Here is a 22,841-nt window from a genome sequence, read left to right as displayed (position 1 = left end):
ATTTATAAGTTGACATTTTGGTATCTTCTTTTCTGTTTTCTGTTTCCCGTGCACCTGGCTGAGGTCACACTGAACTTACCATTTTGTGTTACCCTTCTAAAAATTAATGTTCTATCCACAAGCATTTCCACATAGTAATTCTTGGGAGACCTGGTTTTTAATGACCGTGGAGTGGCCATCGAAATACCCAGATCTCTTTTCCGGGGCATTGGAGCTGTTTCCAAATCTGTCCTCTCCCATTCTTCCATGGCACTGCCCCGCTCCTCACTGTTCACTCGGGACACCCCAGGGACCATCGTGCTACCCCTCCCCCCCATTCCTTAGCCTGGGAACGCTGTGTCCACAAACTCTGTCACGTGGACTCCTCCCCACTGTTCTCTTTCTCCAAGAGCAGAGTGAGGCCACCCGATCCCAGGCCCCAGCCCTCAGGGAGCTGGGGGAGGGGAGGAGAGCCAGGGGCCACTGGCCCAGGACGACCTACCCCACCTGCTCCCTCAGGGTCACTCGGAAGGGGGACAGCTCCCTGTGCTCCAGATCTGACCATCTGGAGGTCCGATCCCTGCTTCCAGCACCACAAGTCATGCGGCCTGGGTCTGTTTCTCCCCTGTCAGAGCCTTCGTTTCCGCCTCTATAAAGTGGACATGTTGATAAGGGCCCCAGTGGCCTCTCCTACGCCAGTGAATCAGCAGGAGGTGAGCGAGCCTTGTGAACAGGTTTCATCCATTAAACAGGGCTGACCATGAGTCGGTTCCCAGGGGCCTGGTGATGAAATCCAGAGCCCTTTCCTGAGCGGGACCTGCCCTGGAGTGCAGGAGGAAGGAAGCCAAATCCCTCCCCCACACCCCAGCTCTGCTGAGCTCAGATGTGGGGGTGGGGCTGGTGTCCAGGAGGAAGTCTGTCCCCAGCCTTGACAAGGCGCCCAGCCTGGCAGCCTGGCATTTCAAGGGCAAGGGCCCGCCTGCCCTGCTGTTTCTGGGGAAGCCGGCAAGCGTTAACAAATCCCCTGCAATTTGCACCCACCAATCCCGCCTGCTCACTGGGCGGCCACAAGCCATTTTTCACGCAGAGCTGCGCACAGCTTTGTCTTAGAGAGACAGATCTGGCAGGGTGTCCCTGAATGAGGCCATTTGTCCTCCCTGGTGACGGTGATGGGAAGGTGGCTGCGTGCTCTGGGGTGGGCAGAGGCAGAGGGGGGTGGAGACAGGTCCTGGGGGAGGTGTGAAGGTAGAGACAGAAGCAGAGCCTCTAAGAGAGACCAGGAATGTCCCCACCCCCAGGAGGTCTGAGAGCCCCCATTCAGCCAGGTGGGAGCAAGAAGGATTGTTTTCAAAGACAGAGGGGAATAGTTTACGAGCCTCCTTCTCCTGCTTAAGAGTCCTGGATACAAGTGGTGAAATGACCTGGCTGGCCTCTGATGCCTGTCCCATCCCAACCCTGTGATGGGGGTACGGCGTGCCATGGCTGGGGCCCCCCGGTCGGGGTCTGTGTCTGAGTCCCAGGGCTGCTATACAAGTCGCTACAGAAGGTCTCTTGGGATTGAGAGCTCCAGAGAAGGACCGAGTCCCTCCCGCACGGACCACAGACTGCCAACCTTCCTGATTCTTCACCTTTCAGGCTGGCTGGGGGCCCGGGGCGTGTCTCAGTCCCCTTCCCATGAATGTCTCCTCTGGGGGCTGTCAGCACATCAGAGAAGTGGGACCAAGTGGGTGTTTGTCGACACCCCCTCTGCTTGGGTCTCCACGCCAGGACCCGGGCTCAGGCTGCTGTGTTGGGGTGTGAGGGTATGCTTAGAACAGAGGTCAGAAACACATATGTCCACAGGGCCTGGTGGGTTTCCAAATTCGGGAGATGCTTTGGGCATAAGACAATGGGGGAAACACAGAACCCATCTGGGGGGTCAGCCACCACCCAGACTGTCGTGGGTTGTGGGCCCAAGGTTCCCCAGGCATTTGACTTGATGGTACAATCTCCCCGAGAGCAAATGTTAGCAACTAATAAGCTTTTTTAAAAACCACCAAACATCGGAGCTCAGAAGTCTGCGGGCCACATCCAGCCCACAGGCGGGTGATTGGCAACCGCCCTCTGCTGTCCCTAAGGAAGGCTGGCCTCTTCCTTGGAGTTGTCAGGGGCGGCCTCTTCCGGCCCTCTCCTGAGTTCTCGGGTCTTTTCTCCAAAGCCTTTTGGTCACCTCTCCCAGGACGCCCATACCTGCTGTTCTCTGTGGGTTTCCCCTCTGCCAGCAGCCCAGAGCCTCTCATCTCCCAGACAAGAGCCCAGAGCCATCACCCACCCTCTGCGGGCGACAGGAGGGGCGTGAGGCCAGGCAGAGGGCACCGCAGGCAGGGGCAGGTCCCCCTCCATTCTCTGGGCCCTGGCTTCCCCCCCGCCCCTTCCCTTGGGTTCTGGGGTCAGCTGAGGGGACACAGAGTCACTGAGGCCGGGGACAGCGGCCGAGGCACGCAGAGGGCTCTCGGGGACCTTGAGACATGGCGACCGCCTGCTGCTCGGTGCCGACACAGCCAGCAGGCGTGGGCCCGCTCGGTGCCGCCCGAGGAGGCTGACATTTCCGCGCCGCCTGCCAAGTTGCTGAGGGCTGGCACGCGGCGGCGGGTGGGGGCAGGGGGGGCCGCTGCGGCCTCTCCGGGGGCCGAGGGGAGGCACGAGGCAGGTGACCTTCCGCACGGAGGCAGAGGAGGGGCGGGGGGGGGAGCCCCCCCCCACCCCGCCCCAGGACCTTCCCCCCCGAGGAGGCTCCGGGCCGTCGTGCCCGCGTGCGCGTGCTCCGGCGTGCGAGCGCACAGGCTAAAGGCTGCACCAGAACAAAGAGCTGGGGGCTGGGTATCTGAGGGGCCCACGTGGAGACGCCTGACTTGGCGGTTTGCTGCAGTGTCTGCTCTGCGCTCACTCTCCGTCTCTGTCTCTCCCCCCCCCCCCCCCCCCACACACACACATGCGCGCACACGCACACGCACCCGCCGTGCGGCGCTGCCCCCGGGCCCCAGCTCCTGCTCCCGAGCCCGGCAACGCCGGCGCGCACAGCCCAGCCCAGCCCAGCCCAGCGCACCGCCATCCCTCCTGACAAAGCAGCGCTCCTCGCGGCATGATCTCATCCCCACCGGCCCTCGGCCGGCCCCAGCTTGGCCTCCTGACAAGAGAGACAGACACGGAGATGGGGCGGGAGGGGGGCGGGAGGGGGGAGAGGGGAGGCGCACACAGACAGGCACCCAGCCCCCCTGACTCACACACACGCGCGCACACACAGGCATGTGCCCCCACAGACCCCCCCCCCGCGTTCACCACCACACATAGGCACACACACACAGACACGCTCACCACCCCACACAGGCACACAGACACATATCCCCGACACACACACACACACACACACACACACACGCTCACTACCACAGACACATACATACACAGACATGCACAGACATACACACATCACATAGGGAGAAAGTCTGAGGGGCACCAGGGAAGGGAGGCAGAGACAGATACAGGACGGCAGAGACCCTCAGAAAGAAAGGGGAGGGAGGGACTAGGAGGGTGAAAACCGCGAGAGCAGGTCAGACACAATGGGAGCTTGGACAGAGTCAGGGAGGAGGGCCAGAGGTAGCGTGGGCTGGCTGTCGGAGCTCTATGGACAGAGCATGTTCTAGAACTGCGGCAGCCGGCTGGAAGAGGCCTGGGTGCGCCCGGCTGTGGCCAGTGTGGCCACCGCACCCACACCTGAGGCCCCAGAGACCCTCAGCGCTGCACCCAGAGGTGGGATTACAACAGGTCACACGCAGCCCCCGGAACCTCAGGGAAATGGAGCAGTGAGAAACAACCTTGCTGGGGCAGAAAAAAGCCTTGGAGAGGTAGGGAGCCATGTCACGGGGAAAAAGGCAGACAGGAGCAGAGAAGGAGGACTGGAAAGTAATATTTATTTGGCACAGGGGTGCCAGGTGTCGGCGGGGCCCTCGCTTAGTCCTCATAGGCATCCTGACAGACAAGGCCACAGCTCTGGGAGGTGGGCAACACGGTGAAGACGGGGGCCAGTGTCGGAGCCGCCCCTGGAACTCGGGGTCACTGCTCAGCTCCCCATGGCTTCCGTCCCTCCCATGGTCCTGTCCCTGCCCCTGGCCGACCCTGCATTCTACCGATGAGACCACAGCTTGAAGCCTTCGCCCTCACACTGGTGGCCTGCTTTCCCAGAGGAAGGGCCAAGCAGGGGCATGGCTGGGAACCCGAGTCCTGAGGGCCACATTTCTCGAAGAGGTGGGGGTGAGCTGTGAGAGTGGTTAGTCGTGGCTGTCGGTGCCGACAGGGGTTTGCCTCCCAAGAAGGGAATTCGAGTGGTAGCAAAGCTACAGGGACTGCCGGGCCTCCGTGTTCTCAGTTGCAGAATGGGTATATGCTGAGGCCTCCCCTCAGGGGCCTACGGTATATCATACGACTTAGCAGACACAGGGCCTGGGAAAAGGCTCAATACACTGTGAAGAACTGTGCACAGCCGGAAGTGCAAACAGAGGGCAGAACAAAGCCCTTGTTTCAGGAGAAGCGAGGCTGGAAGATACCACTTAGCAAGGGCAGGGCCACGCTAGAGAGACTTGAACAAAGGAAAGGCCTCTCCCAGATGGAGTAGCCTCCCAGATCCTGCCCAGGAGCACAGGGGCCTCCAAAGTCTAGGTCCAGAGTCAGCTGTGGCGGAGTGGGCAGAGACTGGGCCTGGAGTCAGGAGGCCACGGGTTGAAGTCCCAGCTCTATCACTGATGAGCTGTGGGACAACAGGTAAGTCACAAACCTCTCTGAGCTCCATTTCCTCATCCGTAAATACAAAGCTGAGCATTGCAGCAAAGTATAAGAGAGCACCCAGCACGTACCAGCAGGGCCATGAGAGACCCCCCGAGGGAAGGGCTGCACAGGGACCTGGGCCTCTCCTCCCCAAGGAGGGAGCAGCTGGGGCTTCTGGGAAAGCCCGCTCTCTTGTTTTCCTCCTACCCCTCTGTCCATGCTATCCTTGACTTGGTTTTGCCACTTACACACCCTCTGGGTTTATCCCCTTCTCTCTACTCCACAGGAAGTGGAACCTTCCTGGTCCAGCCACCATCATCCTGATGTCCCCAGCAATCTGCCAACCGGCTCCCTGCATCTACACTGTCCCCCTCCCCTGTGCAATCTGTTCTTCCTTGGTAGCCGGAGCCATATTTGCAAAAGGAGAATTTAGCCATGTTCTCATCACTCTTAGTACAAAAACCACAACCCTTCAAGACAGGCCCCGTGTGTCTAACTGCTGCTGACTCCTGCCTCTGGGCTCTGGAACCACTGCCCTTGTTTTAGTTCTGCCAAAAAGCCGTGCTTCCTTCTACCTCAGGACCTTTCCTCAGGCTGTCCCCTTTACCTGGGAAGAAGCTCTTCCTCTTTTTCTTTACCTATTCAACACTTCTCAATCTTCAGGTCCCAGGGAAGCCTCCCCCCACCCCCGAGTGGTCTCATAGCATCCCTGACTTTTCCTTGATGGAATTTAGCTCAGCTGGAATTTACATACATGCATATGCACACCCACCCACATACACCTATGGTTATATGATGTTTTTTCTTTTCTCATAGGCAACGGGTCAGGAAAACCAGAGCCAACCACCTGATTTCATAAATGAGGTTTTATTGGAACTAGCCATACCCACTTCTTTAAATATTGTCTACACTTGCTTTTGTATAGCCCGCAAGGCCGGAGCTCCTTACTGTCCGGCTCTTTACGGAAGTCTGCTGACCTCTGCTCTAAACTGTAAGTTTCCCGAGGTGGGACCATGTCTGTTGCGTTCCTCGTCGGAACCCATACCTGGCCAGGTGCCCGCACAGAGCAGGAGCTTCATAGAGATATGGATATAAATGTTTCTTGGATAAGGAGCAATTTTTACGTTGTCAAAATTGTATTGACTTGAGTTATTATTAAAACTGCAGAGTCCATCAGGAATAGACGTCACTTATGAGATTCCAAGACCATTTTCTGGCAAGCAGTTCAATACAACAGCGATATCCCAGCACAGGCTGGCATGTCAAGGATCTTAGAGTAGCGACTGGCTAACCATAATTTCACACACCCTGTAAAAGACCTATCGTCCGTGTGCATGGTCTGCAAACATACATGGGGAGGAGCACGAACCCGCATCCGAGAGAGGATAGGTTGAGCAGACTTACGAAAATACATCGTGAGAAGTCTTTTAAACGTTTTCGTTAAGGCTGTTTCTATATATACTCCAAAGAACTGATTGACGAATTCAGAGAAAACGTCTGTTTTATTGTCATACAAAGGAAATAATGGATTTTTTTTTTCTTTTGCAATGAGTTGCTCCAACATAAAAAAGGTTAACAACATCTAGACGCTGTTTGTCGATGCACACGTGTTTCTAGAACTTACGACGACCCCTGCAGGGTAAGTCTCATTATCATTCCTGCCTTCCCCAGGAGATAAACTGAGGCTCGGAGGCCACACACTCAGCAAGTGACAGGGCTGGGTTGTCCCAGTTCTGTCGGGTGTTAAAGCTTACACAGCACCCCCAACCTTACGCAAGATGCTGCGGATGGTGGGAGATATAAAACTGTATCTTTGGTGTGGCTAAAGCCCTCGCACAGAATGCTGCTAGCAACTTCTGTGGCCTCTGTTTAATATAGGGGCAGGAGGTCCCAAGCAATGACAAAGTTGCAGTGGCTAACACTATGCGGAGCAGGCTTTAGAACCCTGTATGCACTGACTCACTTTCATTTTGTGTTTTAAGTACAAATGTTCTGAATGAATACGGTGGAGTGTCAGGGTTAAGAATGCTGACTCGAGTATAGGTGTAGGCCTAAGCCCCAGCTCTGCCACTTTCCAGCTGTGTGACCTGAGGAACCTCTCCAGCTTCTCTGAGCCTCAGTTTACTGCTCTGTAAAATGGGGATGATCCCAGTGCTTATGCCAAGGGGTCATCGTGGTGATGAAATGAGATGGTGCATGTCTCCCTTTAGCCTATTGGGGTGTGGTGTGCCTTGGGACCCTTGCGGGCCCCGACGCACCCCCACAGGTAAGCATACTACCTGAGAGGAGGGGCGGAGCCTCAGCCATGGGCTGCCCAGCTTGGTGGACAAGCTGCTGGTCCCTGGAGGCTCACGCCACATCTGGACGAACCAAGGCACCCGCTGACAGGGGTGGCATGCAGCCTTGAGTTAGAATCTGGTTATACTCCCACCGCCCAGTGACGTCCGTGGAACCCCCAGCGGTCACCTACCCGCAGACTTCGGAGTGAACTTGTCTCGATTCGCAGCGCACACTGCCAGCAGTCTGTAACCGAGGTCCAGGTCGAACCCTTGCTGTGCTGCCACCCGACTGACCACCTACGAGCAAGAGGGAGAGGAAGGGCAGAGTGAGTCCCTGCTGGCGCCCGGCTTCCGAGCCCAGAGTGGCACGTGTGTCCATTTAACAGGTGAGGCAGGTGAGGTGCGCGGGCTAAGGCAGGTCCCCAAGATCAGGCAGAGCTGGGACTCAGATTGTGCCTTGCTCACTCAGCAAACACTGATGAGCACCTCCTCCGTGCCAGGCCCAGGGATCCTGGCCCCTGCCCTCAGGGGTTTCCGGTCGGCTGGTGGGCCTGACCCCAAAGCCCAGGCCCTACAGCTTTCAAGGACTCGATTCGGCCACATTCCAGAAGGCGGCTGGGGGTACTGTACCACCGTGTTTTGGGTGGCTGCAGGCCGGGCCTCTCTTCCCCCACGGCAGTTCCCCAAACTCCCTTCTGAGTCCAGGCCCTCGGGAAGTCTCCTGGCACCTCTTCCCATCCCCTCCCTGAGCGCCTGCACCCCCCCATTGTGGATGCTCACTGCCCTCACTACTCTAGGCATGGCCCTCACCCAGCAGCTTTGGTTCAGCCCGAGTCAAGATCTGTGCTCGAGGATAAGCACTGGACACGCTGCTCACGGAGCTTCAGCTTCGAGAGACCGCTAAGGCTTTTCCAGATGCACACGCCTATGCTCCCCAGTGCTCTGCTCTGGGCCAGGTGACCTGCAGCCTCTCAGACCCCAGCCCAGAGGCTGCAGGACCCTCATGCTCAGCCTGGGGTCTGTACCCAGCGCCTTGCACCTGCTCAGCACACGGGAGGCTCCCATAAGCATGTTGATGGAAGCTTGCTAACGGCTGTGTATTTGAAGCCCGGAGGTCCCTTCTTTCTCCTTGAGAACCTCCAAAGTACGGGTCAGAAGGGGGACAGGTGAGGGGCTAGGAGGGCTGACAGTCCCCGGGGGCAGTGTGGGATGGGGTGCTCCTGGGGGACCCACGGACGGCTCTGCAGGCTCACACCTGTCAGGCTTCGCGCCTTCCCCACCCGTTCCCAGGTGTCCTGCCATTGCCAGACCAGCTCCCTCCTGCCCGCCTTCCTCATTAACAGCAGCAAAATTAGGTTTACTTATTAAGAAGGAAGGACCTTGGAAGATGGGAGTCGGTGCAGGCTAAGCAGCTGGGGCGGTTATGGCTGAGTGGGAAAGGAGTGCTCCCAGATGTGGGAGCTCGTTCTTTTGAGAAAGAGAAGACTCCGGCAGCGACAGCAAGCCGTTAGAGACCACCTGCCCCGGAGGCAGGTGCTCAGAGGGCCTCCGGCTGCCATGGGTTTTGGCCCAGCCTTTGTAACCACTGGGATAGCTCTTCATTATCTGTTTTATATTTAAGGGTTCATTACAAGGGGTCTAGGGCTAAAAAGGTTGGGAAAACAGCTAATCTAGGCCAACCCTCTCATTTAAAAACTATGGATACTTAAGGCCTGGACAGACTGCCCATGGTGAACCAGGGAGGAGCCAGCGGACTCCCCCTTCCCAGGATACCCACAGCCTCTTGGAATGGGGCCCTGTCTCCCTGCACCCCCCCACCTCCTGGGAAGTCCCAGGGCAAGGAGGAAAAAGGACTTCTCAGGTTTGAATGTTTGCTCAGCTTCTCGGCTGCAAACAGAAGTCCCTGACACAGAAGCCTTCTGTTCCCCCGGGCCTCTTTTCCACAGGCTCTATTTGCCCCTGACTGTGGTTCTTGCCGCACCTCCTGTCCCTACACACACCCCATGATCCAGAGGCTCTGGGCCACCTCTGGGCAGGGCATCCTCACTGTTAGGCTCACCGTCCACTCAGCAAAACCAAGGCCACTTATTCTCTGTGGCCTGTTGAACATTTCAGGTCTGGAGACAGGCACTCTCTACAGTGGGTCGGGAAGGGTCACTTCAGCTTAGATGTTGACTATGGTGCCCTTTTCTTTGGTGGAACCTTGGAGTGGATGTGAGTGAGCAGTTTGTTTGGACGAGTGCATCAGTGAGGCTGCTGTTTGTGGGAAATGTTGACAAGGGCAAATAGTGTAATGAGAATATGGTCTCCCCGGTAAGAGGGGCCAAGTAAAAGCTTTGTACGCAGCAAAGTGCCAAATTCTGACGATAGCTCCAGGAGGCGGAATTCTTATCTCTGTTTCACAGATGGGGAAACTGAGTGTGAAGAACAGCCAAAGGTTTCAAATCTTGTCCACGATAGAGCAAGGATGCAATCCCAGGCAGTCAGCCTGTGGAGCCTGGGCTCTTTCCACGAGAGGCCCTCTTTTTCAGCCCCAAAAGGGTTAAGGCCATAACTGCAGGGAGAACCCTCAGGCCCTGTGTTGAGGGCAGGAAGGCAAAGGTCCCTCTGTTTGGCCAATACTGGCTAATCCTGTTGCTCTGGTTTAAACAACAACAACAAAAACCAACCAAAAAACCAAAAAACAAACTAGCTAAATTGAGCAAGAGAGGCCTGGTGCTGGTATAAGGGCTGTTCTGCAGGCCTGGGAAGGTCAGCTTGTCACCAAATCCCCTGAGCCCCAGCGTTCAGAAGGGTCACTGGCAACAGCCTCCTTTTACCAAGGCCCAGAGAGGGTAGGGCCTTGCTGAAGGGCAGCACAGCACAGGCGTGGCTAAGCTGGACCCTGAGGCCCTAGAGTGCCTTATGTGCACCCCCTGGCTTCCTCTGGCCCAGCCTGCAGACCCCCAGGAAAGTCCTGTGAGGCGGGTCTGACTGATGGGGCGGGGCGGGGGTGGACTTGGCTGTGTATCCTGTTGTGTTTCAGAGGCCTGCTTCCACCTCAGCGGCGGGGGGTGGGGTGGGGGGTGGGAGGGGGGTGGGGTGGGGGGTGGGGGGGGGTGGGGCATGGAATCCTTCCCGAAGGTGGGCCAGGGGAAGACCCCTCCTCCACAAAGGCCTCTGCAGAGGTGCTGCTGCCCTCTGCTGGCTGCCCAGGCCCAGCCAGCTCCGGGAGGCCTGAGACGGAGACCCGGGGTCCCAGAGGGACCTAGGGGTCAGGGAGTCCAGCCCCTCGTGCCACAGAGAGGGAGACTGAAGCCCAGAGATGACAGAGGGCGTGTGCTCGAGGTCCCACAGCCAGTTACGTTAGTCCCATAAAGAGAGAGTGTTGCCTTGAAAAGTGGTGAGCCTCTTGGCTCTGAAGCAGGACAAACAAGCTGTCTGGGGGATGCTAGGGAAAGGACTTCTGTTCCTGGCGTGGGGCTGGATTCTGACGCCCTCTGAGGAAGTCGGGGGGAACTGGAGGCACGCCAGGCCTGCACTCCAATTCTGCTCCACCGTATCCTGTGCAGCCTAAGGCAGGTTACTTAACCTCTCTGAGCCGCAGGTTTCTCCTCGGTAAAAGTGCAAGGACGTCCTCTATAGCCAGGGTTGTGTGCTGGGGGGCTCTGACAGTTCCGTGTGTCCCAGTTCTGTCTCATGGTCATAACACAAGCCCCTCAGGGCACAGCCCTCATTTCCCTCTCTGCCCCCCTTCCCCATCTCAGTGCAGGGGTCGGCAGGTGTCTGTGGCTGTTGCCGCTGCTGCTCTGGAGTCAGGCATGAGATGGGGCTCTGGTTCCGCCACCTGCTAGCTGTCCTACCTCACCCAAGTGACTCAGCTCTCTGGGCCTCAGTCGGCTCCCCTGTGCAGTGCCCTCCTTGAGAGGATGGGAGCCAGGACTAGGCACACAGCTCAATGAATGCTATTTATGGACATACCCCGACGGCTTCAGCAGCGAGTTCTCTGAGGCCAAGGGGAGGCTGCCACTGGGGAGATGGGGAGGGCACTGCTCTCAGCTAGCTGGCGCCTGTTTCCCTCATGCCACCTCCTCTCCTTCCGGTCTCCCCTCTCCTGTTCTCTGGCCTCCTTCTTTCTGTTCCTAGAGCATATCAAGTGTGTTCTACCTTCGGGGAGGAAGGATGACTGAGTCCAGAGAGGCCTGATGTTAAGGGGAGGGCCGGGAAGGGAGCCCCTGGCACGGTTAGGATAAACGTGGTCTGAAGCGGTGACCACGGCTCACACCCCTTGCCCCTTGGGAGGGGCCACAGGGCTCCTGCACTTCTGCATCCTGGGGTCAGAGGGCCTGAAGGGGAGGGTGGGGCAAGGGGGCTGCTGGCTGCTTTCGCTCCAGGGCCCAGCCCCAGTATGACAAAGATGCGCCCGTTTACTGACTGAGGCGAAGTGGTTTTTAATTTCTGTCCTCCAAGTAAGCCGGATCCAGAGGAATTTGTTCCCAGGGGTCACCCAGGGGATCGTGGCAACCTGGAGTGCCCGGCCTGCCACTGGATGGGGAGGGGTGCGTGCGGGGGAGCTCAGCAGCTTTGCCCTGTTTAGGCCCCCTGGGATCTCTGACCTCCCCCATCCTGTCCCTCCCGCACGACATGGCTGAGGCTGAGGATGTGCAGGGGGACGGGAGGACCAGCAGCGGGGCCCTGGGGGGGCAGTAGAACCAGCCTGGGACGGTAGGACGCTGTCCCCTCGCCGCCTGAGTTGCCTTGTTTGTAAAACAGAAGCGGTGATCCTTCCCCTGCCTGCCATACAGGGTCTTCATAAGGACCGAGGAGCCAGGAAAACGCCTTGGGTACTGAGATTGTCTTCTGTGACTCCCCATTCCCCACACTTCCCTGCTGCTGGTTCTGTTGAGCCCCAAGGGACAGTCAAACTCCCGTCTCTGCAACTGAGGCAGGTGAACCAAAGGCCCCTTTCTGGCTAGGCAGCAGGCCAGAGAGGTGGGGTCAAAGCCCACACTGAACAAGTGCGTGCCTTAGGCTGTCGTGTGATGAGGGGAGGCCCAGGAGAGCTGGCGCTGTGCCTCTGTCCACACAGCTGCCCCTGCCCAGGAAGCCACAGCCTCCCCACTGGCTAGTCAGAGCCTACGGGCTCCTCCCTGGGCTCCCTCCTCCGGGAAGACCTCCAGAATCCTTCCAGCCTATCCTCCAAGGATGCTCCCCTTAGTGCTTCTGTCCTCACCCAAATCATATCCCATCACTCACCTGCTTAAGATCCTTCAAGGCCCTCCATCACCCTTCAAATAATATCCAAGCTCTTCTCCCTCAGCTGCAGGCCCTGTCTTGGCTTGTTGCTGCTTCCCTTTTTGACCTTTTCTTGTATCCTTCTCCCTCTTCTGTGCTCCAGCCATCTGAGACTTCCTTCTGTTCCTTGAACAAATCAAGCCTCAGGGCCTTTGCACTAGCAGTGCCCTCTGCCTGGAGCACCCTCCCCTCTCATGGATGACTCCTTCTTGCCATTCAGGTCTCGGCTGGGGGTCACCTCCTCAGGAGACTTTTCCCAGCCAGCATTCTACCCCTCTCCCAGGGCACTGATGTATGTCCTTATTTACTCTTTTATGAGTTCAGTGCCTCCCTTCCTCACTGGAACATACGCTGCTTGAGAGAGGTCCGCTGTGCTTGTGCACTCCTCCAGTGCCCGGCATAAGGCCTTAGTGAATGTCTGTTCAGTGAATAAATGGCAGAGCTGGGGCGGGGCCAGCTACTGGTCACCTCACACCCCATGCCCATCCAGCATGCACGGGGCCATTGTCTGATTCAGCTCTGAATCCCTATATCCCAGGCAGGGCCAGGCTCGGGGCGGGGTGCTGGGGGATTGTGGCAGCCAGTCTGGCCACACCTTGTGCATGGTCCCCCACCTCCTGCTTGACTTATGGCTGCTGGCAGCTGGGATGGGAATGAGGGGGCCTCTAGTAACATCTGTCCCTGCCTGTGGGGCTTAGCCTGAACCAGGATCCCCGCAAAGAGGATTAAGGGAGCTGGTAGAGGGAGGGGAGCCCAGCGGGCTGGAGGATGAGGAGGGCTGGGCGGCGCCTGATTTGGCCTCGTGGCCCTAAGGAAACCAGACAGCATCGGCCTCGGACAAATGGAGGAGCCCTGAGGAGCTGCCCCCCACCCCGGCTGGCATCCCCACTGGCCAGGAGCATTCCCTCTAGAGGGGTCTCACCTTGAATCCCACACCCACTTCTAGCTGGCTGTGTGACCTTGGGAAGCCATCACAGCAAGCCTCAGTTTCCTCCTCTATAAAACGGGGACAATGGCAGGGCCGGCTTCATGGAATGTAAGGATTCAGTGAGAAGGTCTATGCAGCGGACCACGCTCAGTGGCAGGCACAGAAGGGCACAGAAGGTCATCATTTTATAATGATGACCCATGAGAATGTCACTCTTCCTTTTGCTCCAGGCCAGGGCCATGCTCTTTTGCCTCCCTCCCATCTGGAGCTTTTCAGGGAACATGGTGCCCCTGAACTTCACCAAAGATTCCTACCTGTCCAGGCATCTGCCTTGGCTCCTCCTCTCCAAGCCTTGGGGTAGCTGGGCTCTCCAGAAATCTGTTTACCCATGCTCCCTTCAAAGCTGACTCAGGGCTGGGGTGCCTGGGTGGCTCAGTCAGTTGAGCGTCCGACTTCGGCTCAGGTCATGATCTCACGGCTTGTGAGTTCAAGCCCCGCATCGGGCTCTGTGCTGACGGCTCGGAGCCTGGAGCCTGCTTCGGATTCTGTGTCTCCCTCTCTCTCTGCCCCTCCCCTGCTCATGCTCTGTCTGTCTGTCTGTCTGTCTCTCTCTCAAAAATAAATAAACATTCAAAAAAATTAAAAAAAAAAAAAAGCTGACTCAGGGCCTTTTGAGAAGCTGCCCTCACTGGTCCCCAAGGCTCCCTCGAGCTTATGGATGCACGTCATGTGGCTGGGGTCATTCACAAGCAGCAAGCTCCTTCCCCATGGCTGTCAGCCGGTGAGCTCCGAGACTTGGCAAATCATGCCACAAGTTCTGGGCCTGGCATCTGCTCAGCCTGCAACCCAGGCCCTTATCAAGCTGAGTGAATTTTGGCTCTCTGGGTTCTGTGGTCTCTCTGGGCCTTTGCACATGCTGTCCAAGATACCCACAGGGGTATCTGCAGCTCCTTGCCCCAGTTTTCCACAAGCCGCCCCACCTCCCAGGCAGTTCACGCTTCCCTTCTCTGGGCTGCTTCACCTCGTACACAATTCTCTCGACCATCTCTTTCCACACCGGTCTCCCTGCTAAAGAGGGAATCACGCTTGGCAAAGTCTTACTCTGTGGTTTCGCAGGGCTTCGCAGAGGGGATCATATGTGATAAACGAGGGCTCAATCGATGTTTATTTGGACAGATGGATGGATGTAGTAGGAGCTCATTAAATGCTTAAATGAATGGGTAGAAGAATGGATGACTACAAAAAGAGCTCGATAGACGTTTGCCCAAATGGACGAATGAACCACCGGATAAAAGAATGACTCAGGGCGCCTGGGTGGTTCAGTCGGTTAAGAGTCTGACTCTTGGTTTCAGCTCAGGTCATGATCTCATGGTTTGTGAGTTCGAGCCCTGCATCAGGCTCTGTGTTGATAGTGTGGAGCCCGCTTGGGAGTCTCTCTCTCTCTCTCTCTCTCTCTCTCTGCCCCTCCTCCTGTGTGTGCACACTCTCTCTCTCCCTCTCTCAAAACAAACTTTTTTTTTTCTTTTTAAAGAATGGCTAGAAATTCTGCTTTGCTGAGGGTGGAACATTTACCCTCACCAGACCTGGAGCTTCCCCACCCCCTCCAACCCAGCGAGGCGCTGTGCTTTCCCATCAGGTGTGGGGAGCCCGTATCACTCTGACAGCCGCGTCTCCCCATCAGACTGGTTTCCCGGAGGCTGTATGTTGGGGGTGGTGCACACAGACGGGCTGTGCCCTCCAGCACTGCTGTCTTTCTATCTCTCATCCTCTGTTATCTGCGGCCTCTCCGACAGCTGGACAGGCACACGGGTCCCCAGGCATCCGCCCTGGGTGCGGGTGGGGGAGGGGGTGCAGACTCACCGTCAAACAGCCCATCAGGCTCTGCTCGAAGGGGCGCTGGAAGGCTCGCGGGTCCCCACACCAGTCCAGCAGCTCCGTGGCGGCATTGTGGAAGTTAGCAGGGTTCTGTAAGTGCTGTGGGAGAGGGAAGGAGGCAGCATGAAGCTCCAGGAACAAGGCCAGCAGGGCAACGTGCAGGTCTGGGGTAGTGAAGACCCTGGGTCCCACTGGGGAGGATACTCGAAGAAAGGGGCGGGCCAGGAATAAGGAACCTTCTCAAACTCCCTCTCTCGCTTTCCCTTTGCATCCACCCCACCTCATCCCTGGCAGGATGGGGGTTAGTAGCCCCATTGCAAAGATGGGAAAACCAAGGTCTGGAGAAAGATGATAGTATTAAAGTGTTTCCTGGATGCTGGCAGTAGGGGCGGGTGAGCTCTGCAGGGTTCAGGAGGGTAGCCCGTGACCCCCAAGTTGGGGACTGGCTCTCCCTAAGCCAGGGCAGTCTTGCGCTGGAGATTCCTTCTTGGTGAAGCCCACTCCTGCTAACCATCACCACCCAGGTCTGGACGCCCACCAGCTCTGTCTTCAGAGCAAGTACGGCCATGGCCCACCAAGGGCAGGGGTCAGGTGGATCAGAAAGAGACCCCCAGGCCAAACTCAGCCAGAGAGTCAACTATAAGCACACTGCGCCCAGGCTATTCTCACACTGGGGTCTGGTGTGTGTGACTTAGCTCCCCAAAGCCAGATTTCCCCGGGCCCAGTCTGGCTAGGCTCGGAAGCTGCTGGCATTGTCGGGAGGGGTCCCTGCCCGAACTCAAGCCCCTCCCGGTCAGTGGGTCTGAGTCAACAGAGACTGAATTTTGACACCAAGGCCTCTAGATTCTGCTTGGGACCCAGGCCACGGGGCCGACTGGGTGGGTGGTGGGTGCTTCACTCTCTAACCCCCGCCCAGGTCTCCCCAGGCTCCGGGGGGCTGGGCCTTAGCCCAGCGGGTGGGTGACTCGCCCAGGGTCACACAGCAGGCTAGGTGCAGAGCTGGGATCCCAGCGATGGGTGTCACTGACTGTGGGTCCTCCAGAGGGACACCTAGGGCGTATCCACAAGGGTCGGAGGTGAGGCCAGCTGCAAAAGGGTTGGTGGGAACTTCTGAGGCCCCTGTTGCCTTGGTGCTGGGAGAGACAGGGAACAGTGGCTTCCCCTGCGGTTGCGGGGGGGGGGCACTCTATTCCCTCCTGCAGCTCAAGTCTGCCCTGGAGCCGAAGCAGGGAGGGGTCTTAGCAGCGGCCAGATCCCAGAATTGGGAAGGAATGGAAAGTGCAGGGCGCCGGGGGCTCCCTCTGCCTTCACCTCCCGCTTGCTGCTGACCCAGGGCAGTCCCTTACCTTCCCCAACCTCCCTCCGTTGGCCCTTCTGTAAAAGGGGGATGACAGATCACGGCTTAGCGGCGGGAAACTTTTGTTTCTTTCGCTTAGGGTTTTGTGACTATCGTTACAACATGGTCTGTGCAAGAAAAAATTTAAAATGGACGGAAGAGAGTGAAATGACTTAGAACAAGGTGCCTCCAGGGGAGAAAAGGGAGAGGGAGCAGCGAAGGAGAGAGAGAGAGAGGGCAGGCGAACAGCAGCAGGCCCTCCGTCACGGGGCCGGGGAGGGCTGGACAAGATGAGACTCGTGCGGCCCCTGGCGAGGCGCCTGGCGCGTGGGGTGCTCCCATGCGGGGCTGCCCTTGGCCCTGACTCTGCCTCCCGGAGTCTCCCTGGGAAGCACAGCTGTTCCGTGCAGCTCTCAGCCCTGGCTCACACGGGCTCCTTCTGCAGAGGCAGAGCTGGGAGGAACCTCCACATGGAGAAAAGGGCCCTTGGAGAGGGCAGGGGTGGGTCCTCACCTCCGCCTCCTGTGCTCTCTCTTTAAACCGTGCCCCCTCCGAGGCCACGGGTGGCCTGGCCGTCTGGGCTCCGAGTGGAAAGCCATGCAAATCGGCTAATTCCCTGCCCAGCAGCCTCTCTCTGCTAACCGAGTTATTCCGTTTATTTATGTGATGTCACACCCAATTAGCAGGGTCAACAGTCACCACATGCTGCTCTCAGAGCTGCCTGCCCATAGCACCCTCACCCTGCAGGGCTCTTGGGCTCACAAGTGGCCTCTGAGGCCAGTCCCAGGGGCCCAGTTTTGTTCTGGCCCCTGAGCATGCAGCTGTCCGTATCTTGGCCAGCCCACCTCCAAGCTTCTCCACCTTTGTGCCGGCCAGCTCATGTGGCTTTCAGCTTGGGTTCTGGGTGGTCACTGGTGGGCCCGACTCACTGGGCACAGGGCATCCCGTTCAGTGACTTGCTCTGTGGCTCTGTGGCCTTGGCCCAAGACCCCTCCCCTCTCTGCACTTTTGTTTCCTGTTTCGTCTATGAGGTCACTGGACTGCACAGGAATGGGTGACCTGGGTCAGACTTATTTATCTCAGTCACTGAGCCCCAGACCCCTCATCGGTAAAATGGGGTCACACATTGGTAAAAAGCTGTCACACACAGCTTACAGGACTGCTACAAAGTTTAGGAGTGATTCAAATAATGACCTCCCTATTACCAAGTAGGTGCCAGGTAAAGGCTGCTATTGTTCTGAACTTGGTACAGTTTCTTCTCTCCTATGAGCATCTTGAGAGGAGAAATAGGGCCCTGTTCACCTGTGGAACTCTCAAGACTGGCACGAGGCCAGGCCCACGCAGAAATGGTTGGTGAGCAGTTAACTGTCCAAAGGATGGTCCATCTGTGTTGTCGGTCGGCGACCTGGCCACTTCAGAACAGGTCCCTAGCGCCATGTGGAGTGGCCAGCCTTTGATGGTCAGTGGATGACAGCACAGATGTGAATCAATGGCAGAGGCCTCCCTGGCTGTGGCTGTTACTGGGTTCTAATAGCTCACCTCCCACCAGAAAGTCCGCCTGTCTCCACAATTCCTCAGAAGATCTGGGCTATATCCACTGGCCACTGAGTCTGCTGGGGCAGGAGCAGGGGACAAGAAAGCCTAGACCAAGTTGGATTGACTACCCAGACCACGTGATGAATGCATCTTCTTATTAGTTCATCTGTGAATCAAACAACCTGCCCATCCATCCAAAAATGAATCACTCCATCCATCCATCCATCCATCCATCCATCCATCCATCCATCCCCTTGCCCCCTTACCCATTCAACCATTCACTACTATATTCATTTCCCATCTATCATTCATTCACCTACCTATCTATCCATCCAGAATTTCTCCAACCTCCCGTCCATCCATTCATTCATCCATTTATCCATCCATCATCTATATCCACCTGCCTAACTGCCCATCCCTATGTCCATCCATCCACCCACCCACTCATTCCCTTAGCTCTCCTCTCCATCCATCAGTTCACCCCTCCCCTGCTTCCCCTCAACTTTCGTGGGCCCTGCCCCAGCCTGGGCACCGTGCTAGGCTCTGCTGACTGTGATGAATATGACACGTCCTCTGCCCCCAAGGAACTCAGCCTGGAGGGAGGCCTGACACATGCCCCACAGGGCCTCTAGCTCAAGGGAGAAAGCAGGGTCAGTGGGGTGGCTGGGTGCCCAGGAAGCAGTGGGGCTCAGAGCTGGAGGGTGTAGACGCTCAGAAGGGCCCACGCGATGGGGGAGGCTGCTGTGCAAGAATTCGCTGATTGGTGTGGCTTTGCACGTGCAGCCCAGATGTGCCTGTGACCTCTGAGTGGGGCACACTGTGGAGAGGGCACTGGTTCTTCCCGTCCCGGGGGCTGAGAGGGGGGGAAAGGCAGCCGAGCCAGCGGCCCGGAGGAAAGAGGGGCAGCGGGCTGCTTGGGGGATGGTGAGTGTGAGCAATGCTAGAACCAGGGTGGGGTGGGGGTGGGGGGTTGCTGTGCTGTAGAAGTGAGGCAGGGCGGGGAGTCCGAGGCTGCAAGGCCCCCTCTGGGAGCCACAGACCCACCCGCCAGAGCCGGGCACAGCCAACACATCTGTCATCCTCAGAGCACGCAGACCTGCTTGCTTTTCTCTTCTGATTAGGCTAGAGGACGTCTGAGAATCAACAGTCTTCAGCCAGACACGCCGCCCTCTGGGGCAGCTGTGGAGCAGACAGACGTTAAGTGCTGAGCCGTGTCTGACCGGAGGTGTGGAGGGGGCTGTGGGAGGGTAGGGAGCTCTGGATGGCCCAGGGAGGCCTCTGGACGGCCCGCTCACCCTCGCAAACGTGTCGGGATCTGGCCCCAGCGCACAGCTCTGCGTGCCCCGTGTGTGCACATGCGCAGGTCGGGCAGGCTGGGGGAGGGCAGCCGAGGAGATCCCTGGCCTTCCGGCTGCCCGGGCATACACTGGCTGGGCATCCATCACGATGCATCATTCTGCAGACCAAGCAGGGTGGAGTGGCAGCTTGAGCAGGGTTAGGTGGCTAGCAAGTGGCGGAGTGGGGGCTCGGCCTCGCTGGCTGGTAAATCTGAGCCCCGTGTGCCATGCTTCAAAGGGGTAAAGGGCACCCTGATCTCTGGGGACGCAGAGCCAGGCACGGGAGAAAGGTCAGGGTGTGAGCAGGTGTCAGAAGGAGCACCGTGCCTGGCGCTAGGAGGGGCTCATGCACCTGACTGTACTGTTGGGGGTGGAGGCCACTGATGGCCCATCCCTCAGGGCTGGGAGAAGTGGGGTCACAGGCTGAGCCGGGAGACAGCCCTGCAGAGCCTCCAGGAGGAGGTAAGAGCAGGGCTGGAGGGAGGGCACCGTCTGGCTTCTATTCTGTGACTGTGAGCAGAGGCGTAATTGGCGTTTGGGGGAGCTGTTTGGGCTGAGTTCAATCTGTAACCAGTCTTCTTCAATTTCCTCTCCTCAGACCCTGCCCGGGCTTCCGAGAGAGAGCTGTGCTCGATGCTTACGAGAAGACACACGCTTTCGTTCCCAAGGACCAGCCTCAGCTCCACCGGGCCCTGGCGCTCAGGGAGGGCAGGCTGGAGGGGGGGGTGGGGCCGCGAGCTCTGTCCTCCCCCCCCCGCCCCCCCCGGGGTCCTGAGGCCAGTGGCCCATGCTGGTGACGTGAGTGTGCTGCTAAGCCACCTAAGCCAGAGGGCTCACCCCAGCGCTTGCTTCCCTGCCCCTGAGACGCTGAGGACAACAGCCCCTGCCACCATGCGACAGCCCGGACCCATGTGATGGGTGGGGAAACTGAGGCTCAGAGGAACAAAGCGACAGGTCTGAGATCAGGGACTGCGGGCACATGGAGGAGTGAGGATTTGGGCCCAGGTCTCTTTGATGTCAAAGCGCTTCCTGGAGGAAAGTAACACTTAAGAGTCCGCACAGGCGCCCGGAGGGCAGTGCGCCGCTCCCGGCCAACACTGGGGGGCGCCCACCAACCCTGGTTCAGCCAGACTTCTTAAAGTGGGGGGGAGGTGGAGGGCTCTGAGCCCACCTGGAATGTGCCCGACTCTGAACAATCCGGAGAGGAGGCTGGCAGGCAGAGCACCCCCTCAGCGCAGTGTGATCGTCAACAGGATGGGGAGCTGGCTGCCCTCAGGGATGAGGCCCGCCTCACACAAGTGAAGCTGGGCCGTGTGACTTCAGCTGACTCCCTTCTCTTCTCTGTGCCTCAGTTACCTTTCCTGTAAGATGATCAAATTCCCCAGAACCTTCTCCTTTCTGTTTCTTTATAGGAAACCACTGGAGCAGAAGGGCACTTCCCTGCATCTTCACAGTGGCCCAGGTGGCACAGCAGAGCCCAGAAAAGCATGGCACTGGCCCCAAATCACGCAGCTAGGAAGGGGAGGGGAAGGGAGGGGGAGGGGAGACGGAAGGGGAAAAGAAGGGAGGGGAGGGGAGGGAAGGGAAGGGGAAAGGAAGGGAGAAGAGGAGAGGGGAAGGAAGGGGAGGGGAAGGGAGGAGAGAGGAGGGGGGGAAGGGAAGGGAGGGGAGGGGAGGGGAAGGGAAGGGAGGGGAGGGGAGGAGAGAGAAGGGAAGGGGAGGGAAGGGGAAGGAAGGGGAGGGGAGGGGAGGGGAAGAGAGAGAAGCAAAGGGGAAGGGAAGGGAGGGGAGGGGAGGAAAGGGAAGGGGAGGGGAGGGGAGGGGGGAGGGAATGGGAGAAGGGGGAGGAGGGGGGAAGGGAAGGAGAGGGAGGGAGGGGAGGGAAAGGAGAGGAGGGAGGATGGGAGGGGAGGAGGGGAGGGAGGGGAGGAGAGTGAAGGGAGGGGAAGGGGAGAAAGGGGAGGGGAGGGAGGGGAGGGAAGGGACAGGACAGGGCGGAGCTGGCAGGTGAGCCCTGCTGTGCGATGCGGGAGTTAGGCTGATCTCTGCCAGGAACTTTCTCACGAGGGGGTCAGGGAGACCCAGGCAGTGAGCCCTTGCCTGCCGTCACCTCCACCCAGCGCCCAAGAGGCCCGGCTACGTAGGGCAGGCCAGCACCTCTCCTGCTCTGCTGCCTTGGCGGCCCGGCCCTCGCCAGCTGGGCCAGGCTGGGCAGGGGAGGAGGAGTGGGCCCAGGCTGCACACCCACCTGCTTGATGCACTGTAGTCGGTCATTGGTCTGTTGGATGTGCCTGTCCATAGAATTCATTCTGGCCGTTTCACTGGGTTCTACCCGAGAGCCATGAACGTTGTCCAGCCTGTGAAGACAGAGGAGAGCGGGTGTCACTAGGGTCGTGCCGGGCCCGGCGGCCTCACGGCCGCTCCCCAGCCTCAACGCGGACGTGCCGGCCCCAGTGGCTCCCGGCGGGTTCCAGGGCCCTTTCTGAGCTGCGGCGGCCTCTGTCCCAGCCGGCCCTGCAATGGAGGGAGGAACTTCGGCCACAGCTGCCCAGCCGCCGGGGAAGCCCACCTGGGCTGGGAGCAGGAGTTGCTCCTGGGTGATCTCTGGGGATGACTCACGTGAGCACTGCGCAGGCACGGCCACGTGGGACACGACGTGAACTGCACATTCGGCACACACGTTACCACATGCGCATGTGTGTTAGGGGGCGGTGGGGACGGCGACCCCACCTTCCGATTCCCAGTTCAGGGCTCAGCCTACGTGACGTGGCTCTGTGTGCGCGCGCACACGCGCAGGGGTCTTCCCACGTGACCCTCACTGCGTGTGTGGCGTAAGTGCAGCATCCTGTCCGTGGCACCAGTATCCCCCCCCACCGAACCCCCCATGCTTCAGAGTTCTCCACACTACGGACCACAATTCCATTTCCCCCTTTGCCTTCCTGGGAAAGGAGAAGGGCGGGACTTAGCGCCACCCCTCCTTTCAAGACAAGGAAACTGAGGCTCAGAGGGGGAAGCAAGTCACCCATGGTGGCACATGGAGCCAGTGTCAAAGCCCATACCAGGAACTAGGGCTCCGACTATCAGCTCACGGCTCAGTGGGCAGGGTACATGAATGTCATGGTCACCGGGCTCACTCCCTGAATGGCTGTGGGCCTTGGGAACTTTAACAGGAGTGTGACTTCCTTCCGGGTGGGGAAGCTGAGTAAATGAAGGCAACCCTGTCACCTTCAGAAAGGCCCTGGGGTCCTCAGGCCACTGGGGGGGGGGGGGACAATGGCAAAGGCAGAGATGGAGAGAGAGAGACAGAGACAGAGACAGAGAAAGAAAGAAAGAGAGAGAGAAAGAAAGAGAGAGAGAAAGAAAGAGAGAAAGAAAAGAAAGAAAAGAAAAGAAAAGAAAAAGAAAGAAAGAAAGAAAGAAAGAAAGAAAGAAAGAAAGAAAGAAAGAAAGAAAGAGAAAACTGGAGAGAGAGGAGAGAGTCTACCCACTGTTCAGGG

General features: G+C 58.3%; 1 protein-coding gene across 5 annotated transcripts in view; it reads right to left on the bottom strand.

Moving 5' to 3' along the window:
- The window catches only part of ZMIZ1 (zinc finger MIZ-type containing 1), a 233,843-nt gene that overhangs the window by 88,289 nt on the left and 122,713 nt on the right, over window positions 1-22,841 (bottom strand). For all 5 annotated transcript variants that reach the window (XM_058696816.1, XM_058696812.1, XM_058696813.1 and 2 more), the window contains 3 exons: window positions 21,593-21,701; window positions 15,121-15,234; window positions 7,250-7,355 (listed from right to left, as the gene is read on the bottom strand). In XM_058696816.1, coding sequence (XP_058552799.1) covers window positions 7,250-7,355; window positions 15,121-15,234; window positions 21,593-21,652 — 280 coding nt within the window. In that variant the 5' untranslated portion in view covers window positions 21,653-21,701. The remainder of the gene's footprint in view (window positions 1-7,249; window positions 7,356-15,120; window positions 15,235-21,592; window positions 21,702-22,841) is intronic.

Source organism: Neofelis nebulosa, chromosome 13 (genome assembly GCF_028018385.1).
Source record: "Neofelis nebulosa isolate mNeoNeb1 chromosome 13, mNeoNeb1.pri, whole genome shotgun sequence".
Classification (NCBI taxonomy): domain Eukaryota; kingdom Metazoa; phylum Chordata; class Mammalia; order Carnivora; family Felidae; genus Neofelis; species Neofelis nebulosa.
Note: the sequence above shows the minus strand (reverse complement) of the source record. Positions and strands in the feature narration are given on the sequence as shown.